This window comes from Chiloscyllium punctatum, chromosome 12, assembly GCF_047496795.1.
Source record: "Chiloscyllium punctatum isolate Juve2018m chromosome 12, sChiPun1.3, whole genome shotgun sequence".
NCBI lineage: Eukaryota > Metazoa > Chordata > Chondrichthyes > Orectolobiformes > Hemiscylliidae > Chiloscyllium > Chiloscyllium punctatum.
Window position 1 is genome coordinate 22,968,324 of NC_092750.1, and position 6,262 is coordinate 22,974,585.

The 6,262-nt window shown below is 41.6% G+C and overlaps 1 protein-coding gene across 4 annotated transcripts in view; it reads right to left on the reverse strand.

The window, feature by feature from the left end:
* nisch (nischarin) overlaps window positions 1-5,382 on the reverse strand; it is a 58,546-nt gene extending 53,164 nt beyond the window's left edge. For 3 of the 4 annotated variants that reach the window (XM_072582085.1, XM_072582087.1, XM_072582088.1), the window contains exon 1: window positions 5,183-5,382. In XM_072582085.1, the coding sequence (XP_072438186.1) occupies window positions 5,183-5,266 (84 nt within the window). In that variant the 5' untranslated portion in view covers window positions 5,267-5,382. The remainder of the gene's footprint in view (window positions 1-5,182) is intronic. The other variant, XM_072582084.1, reaches the window with a different exon arrangement.
* Between the last annotated feature and the right edge of the window lie 880 nt (window positions 5,383-6,262).

The following is a 6,262-nucleotide window of genomic DNA, read 5'->3' on the forward strand; positions in this document are numbered from 1 at the left end:
TGAACATTAATGACCTAATTGCTTTTCCATCATGATCAATATACACATATTTAATTGAATACCTTTCCAAGACACTATATGAAAAACGTACAAAATTTGATTGAGAGGGGGAGGGTGACAGGTGACTTTTCTTACCATCTTCTATTGTAGTGCAACACGCAGAAAATATCAAAATTATTTAAGATGAAACAATGCAAGAGAAATGTTTATGCAGTTTTGGATCTATAGACAAACTTTTAAAGAATAAAGTGAGCATTAATAAATTAAGTGTTAAATTAAACCTATAAACAACAATCCAATCACATTTTCTCCATCAATTCAGTGCAGACTCTGTTCAACAAGTGATTTACTGGCTGTGTTCAAATATTTACCAAAGTTTGAGAGAAGATTTGTAGCTCGGGTGCTAGTTGTTGCAGTTCTGTTTGCCGAGCTGGGAATTTGTGTTACAGACGTTTCGTCCCTTGTCTAGGTGACATCCTCAGTGCTTGGGAGCCACCTGTGAAGCGCTGTGATGCTTCCTCTGGCATTTATACTAATTTGTATCTGCCGCTTCCAGTTGTCAGTTCCAGCTGTCCGCTGCAGTGGCTGGTATATTGGGTCCAGGTCAATGTGCTTATTGATTGAATCAGTGGATGAGTGCCATGCCTCTAGGAATTCCCTGGCTGTTCTTTGTTTGGCTTGCCCGATAATAGTGGTGCTATCCCAGTCGAACTCATGTTGCTTGTCATCTGAGTGTGTGGCTACTAAGGATAGCTGGTCATGTCGTTTCGTGGCTAGTTGGTGTTCATGGATGCGGATCATTAGCTGTCTTCCTGTTTGTCCTATGTAGTGTTTTGTGCAGTCCTTGCATGGGACTCACCCACTGATTCAATCAACAAGCACATCGACCTGGACCCAATATACCGGCCACTGCAGCGGACAGTTGGAACTGACAACCTGAAGCGGCAGATACAAATCACTATAAATGCCAGAGGAAACATCACACAAGCATTCACAGGAGGCTCCAAAGCACTAAGGATGTCACCTAGACAGGGGACAAAACGTCTGCAACACAAATTCCCAGCTCGACGAACAGAACCACAACATATTTACCAAATCCAAAGTGGGGTCATACTAGACTTGAAACATTAACTCTGTTCCATTTTCCACAATGCTGTCAGGTCTGAGTTTCTCCAGCACTTTATTTTTATTTCAAATATTTATTAACTGGTTTGTTAACATGCTTTTACCAGTGTACAGAAATCCTGATTCATCTTGTCTGAAACTTTGCCAGAGATCAACAGCAAAAAACAAATCAGAATATGCACTGAAAGAACAGGCACCCACACCTTCAGCAGCAACTCCCAAAGCTAATATGCTTCTGGCCTGCAACAGAGCATGTCAAGCATTCTACTCCACACAGACCATCAGCAAACTTGGAAGCCAGCAAGCTGCCTTCACGGAGTGGGAAAGGGAACCCCGATAAGTGAATAATTTTACAGAGCTACCCATTACAATGATTGAAAAATTAATTCAAATAAAACAGAAACCAACATATTGCAAAGAGACTACCTTCCACTGGTTTCACTCTGCAAAGTTCTTTCTAAGTATAAAAGTACAGTGAGCAATTCAGAAAATCCATGTGGACATGTTGACTTGACAACTTAGAAAGGTGACAAATTCAACTCAGGAGATTAATGTTAGGTGTCTAGTGAACTTTTGTCAGAACTGAAAGCAGCTCGGAGAAAGAAAGTATACGTGTGCAAGCACGTCTGAGGGGCAAACAAAAGAAATTGCTGATCCTAACTGAATAGTTGAAATTCTGTTACTGGCAGTAACCCATACAAAACAGGACCTTAAGACATTGGGGGATGGGTCATGAACACGGAGGAGGAAGTTTACGTGCTGAACTCGTTAAGTCCTGAAGGCTGAAAGATACTGAGGCAGAAGATGGGTGTTGTTCCTCCTGCTTATGTTGAACTTTGTTGGAGGACTACAGCAAGCCTGAGATAAATACTGGAATGGGAACTCAATGGTGCAACGTGGCAGGCAACTGGAGACTCAGTCAATTTTACAAATAGAATGTAGGTGTTTCATAAAGCTGTCACCTAGCCTACATTTCGTGTCATGTACGGAGACACTGAACAAGAAATCCTGAAGACTAAATTGAATGAAACGCAGTTAATTCACTGCTTATCTGGAAGGCGTTTCTGGGGTCATGGAAAGGAGGCAGTAAGTGGACAAATTCTGCATCTTCTGTGATTGCATGGGAAGGTGCCATGAATGGGAGGTTGTGTCGGCAGTCGAAGAGGAGGGTTAGACCAAGGTGTCCAAGAGAAAATGGTCCCTTTCGAATGCTGACAAGGGAGGGGATGGAGATGCATGTCTAGTGGTGGCATTCCGCTGGGTGTGTTGGAAATGGCGGCTTACGCTTTGGAGGGAGGAGGCTGGTCACATACAAAATAAGGACTGGGGTCCCTGCCATTGTTGTAGAAGGGAAGGGGGAGGACAGAAGAGCAGGAAATGGGATGGACGCAACCAAATCTAACTCTCAACCAAAGCACATTTCAAAGTCAATATTACAGTTTGAGCATTCAGGTACGGATTACTGAATATTTAAGCAACAAGGCAGGATTTGTCAAGAGTGATGACTTCTTTGACTCATATGAGCAGTATATAGAACAACTTTACATGTGCTAAGTAAAGTCTATTACAATTAAAATCTCCAGTACCATACTTCCCTTTCTAATAAGCATTAGAAAAACAAGCATGTTTTAATTCTTTGTCACTCAACTTCAACAAATATTCTTCACACAAACCAAAAAAGATCAGCCAGAAACTAAACTCCAAAACAGGAAACTATAATCTTATGTTCCAAACCTCAAGCTTCAGAAGCTACAAGTAAAACTGAAAGAACTGCGGATGCTGTAAATCAGGAAACTAGAAATTGCTGGAAAAGCTCTGCAAGTCTAGCAGAATCTGTGGAGAGAAGTGAGAGAATTCAGGTTCAGTCACTCCTTCAAAGAAAGGGTCACTGGACTTCAAATGTAACACTGAGTTCTCTCCACAGATGTTGCCACATCTGCTGAGCTTTTCCAGCAATTTCTATTTTTGTTGTTCAAGCTTACTAAGATGTTACCAAGGTTTGAGGGTTTGAACTATAAGAGGAGGCTGATTAGGTCGGGGCTTTTTCCCTGGAGTGCCAGAGGCTGAGGGATGACCTTATAGAGGTTTATAAAATCATGAGGGGTATGGACTGGGTGAATAGCCAAGGTCTTTTCACCAAGGTAGGGTAGACCAAAACTAGAGGGCAGAGTTTTAAGGTGAGAGGAGAAAGATTTAAAAGATACCTAAGTGGCAACTTTTTCCACATAGACTTGTGCATTATGGAATGAGCTGCTAGATGAAGTGGTGGAGGCTGGTAGGATTGCAACATCTAAAATACATTTAGATGGGTATATAAATATGAAGGGCTTAGAGGGATATGGGCAAAATGCTGGCAAATGGGACCATTTAGGATATCTAGTCAGCATGGATGAATTGATCTGTAGGGTTCGTTTCAGTGCTGTACAACCTGAAAAACTGGAAATGCAGCAAGAAAAGTACATTTCTAATTTTAGTTGAATCAGGATTAAATAAGTTTTTAAACTTCAGATCTGACTGGATTCAGTAAATATTAGGGGGCTTTAAGTTAGTAACTTACAGCTGGGCTTCTACCTATCATCTGTTCATGCATATAATTTATAATTAAGTGAGCTCTTTTCAGTTTTGACCTTAGGAGATTTTAAAAGTCAATAATAGTGGTCTTGTACTTCTATTCCTCCATTATTCTTGCAAAGTGCAGTTCCTTACCCACAGTTACGTCTCTTGCCTGTCTAATGTAGAATTGAATTACAACAATGCTTCTCACTAACTTTTCATTTGCTTTTGGCTCAAACAAGAATACATAAGGAAAAAGAGAATGATTTGATCAAACGAAAAAAAAATTACAGTCTGTCAGAAAGCAAGGAGTCTTCCTCAAAAGTTCAAGATAAGTGAACATAGTCATGATCATCATCCAGTTATAAAAGCAGTATTGGTGCAGGCCCTACTGATCTCACCAGAACATTTATTAATTTCATTAAAATCTTTTCTCATACCTATTTGTTCTGAAACTGGCTTCTTGCTTTATTAGGTTGACTGGAAACAATATGCATTATAGCGCATCTTAAATGTAGTACCAGATTCTGTGCTTCAAAAGAATAACTACACAACATCTGACATCAAGTCTAGAAAGAATATACAAAGACAGGTGACCAACAGCCTGGTGAAAGAGGCAAGTTTCAATGAAAATCATGAAGGAGGAAAGAGAGTGATGGATAAGTTTACAAAGTAAACTGTAGAAATTAAGTTCTTCATTAAGTCATCATTTGGAATGCTCAGAAGCCTAGAATTGGAGGAACACAGATTTACTAGTGGATCATAAGGTTGGAGATATTCGCATGTCACATGTGAACCTTGACAGAGTATCAACTATTCAAACACAACGAATTTTTCCCACATTCAAGCAGCAGATAGTTTTCCATCTGGGAAAATATTAAATAATAATCAGAAACTTATGCAATCGCTTTCTACTCCTCTTATGAACCCAGCAGTACATGTGACAATCATAACACGATCACCACGAGTTGAGAGCATCCAACTACAGAGATAACAATGCAATCCAATACTTTAAAGACGAGGGAAGAAACTGGACACCTCATAGGAAGGGTAAAAAGACGGATTCGGGAACTCCCCATACAATCTGCTGTACACATCAAAAAGATACTGGTAAGTCTGAAGAGAAAAATTAATCTGATCCACTTGCTGGACAAGGAAGGCAATAGGAAAAGAGGCTGTATCCCGTTTCTACCGAGCTTCATACAAGTCGCGCTCATGGGAAGGAATGTAAAAACATATTAACATTTCCACGTATAAGCGCCTAAATTCATCTTGGATCCAATGAGTAATAACCAATTGCGATATATTTTAGATTAAAACTGAAACACTGCCGCTGCCTAATGTCAGCAAACTGAGGGTAACTTGGTGACAAGCAGCAGGTGATAGAGAAGGTGCTGCCTCTCTCAACCCAATTTAAAAACCCGCTTCCTTCTCCTTGGGCCCCACATCCAGCGGTTCAGCCGAGATCCGAGCCCCAGCTGCAGCCAAATATCATCCCCCTCACCGTGTAATTTTCCACCAGCTCCGACCCGATTATACGAATTTCTTTCCCTTCGACAAGCCCCTCTGCAAACCGTCCCGCCTCCATCGTGACCCTGGTAACGTAAACAAGGAGAAGAAATTAAATAAATATCTTTCTCCCCCCTCCTCCTCTCCTCAGCCTTGGCTCCGCATAGCGGCCATTTTCACTCAGCTCCCGGCTACCGGCAGCAGCAGCAACAACAACAAACTGGGCTGACATGCGCACAACACCAGCGGCGCGGGCCTGTCACGTGCTTCTTGCTCATCCTCCTGAGCGCGACCTGTCAATCAGTGATTAGCGCTACATCTCGCAACTCATTTAGAGTCATAGAGATGGACAGCATGGAAACAGAGCTTTTTGGTGCAACTCGTCCGAGGAAGGTGTCTTGGATGCTGACTGATCTGTCGTGCTTTTCCTCTTCATATACCCATCCAGATGCCCTTTAAATGTTGTAATTGTACCAGCTTCCACCACTTCCTCTGGCAGCCCATTCCATAGTTGCACCACCCTCTATGTGAAAAAGTTGCCCCTTAGTTCTTTCTTATATCTTTCCCCTCTCACCCGAAACTTATGTCTTCTAGTTCTGGATTCCACCAACCCCAGGGAAAAGACTTTGTTTATTTATCTTATCCACACTCCTCATGATTTTACAAACCTCTATACACTTCAGGGAAAACAGCCCCAGCTTATTCAGCCTCTCCCTAAATCTTCTAACCCTGGCAACATCCTCATAAATCTTTTATCAATTCTATCCTTCTGACAGGAAGGAGACCAGAATTGCACACAATATTCCAAAAGTGGCCGAACCAATGTCCTGTACAGCTGCAACATGATCTCCCAACTCCGATGCTCTGACCAATAAAGGAAAGCATACCAAATGCTTCTTCACTATCCTATCCATCTGCGACTCTACTTTCAAGGAACTATGAACCTGCACTCCAAGGTCTCTGTGTTCAGCAACACTCCTAAGGACCGTACCATTAAGTGTATAATTCCTGCTCTCATTTCCTTTTTCAAAATGCTGCAAACCTCACATTTACCTAAAATAAACTCCATCTGCCA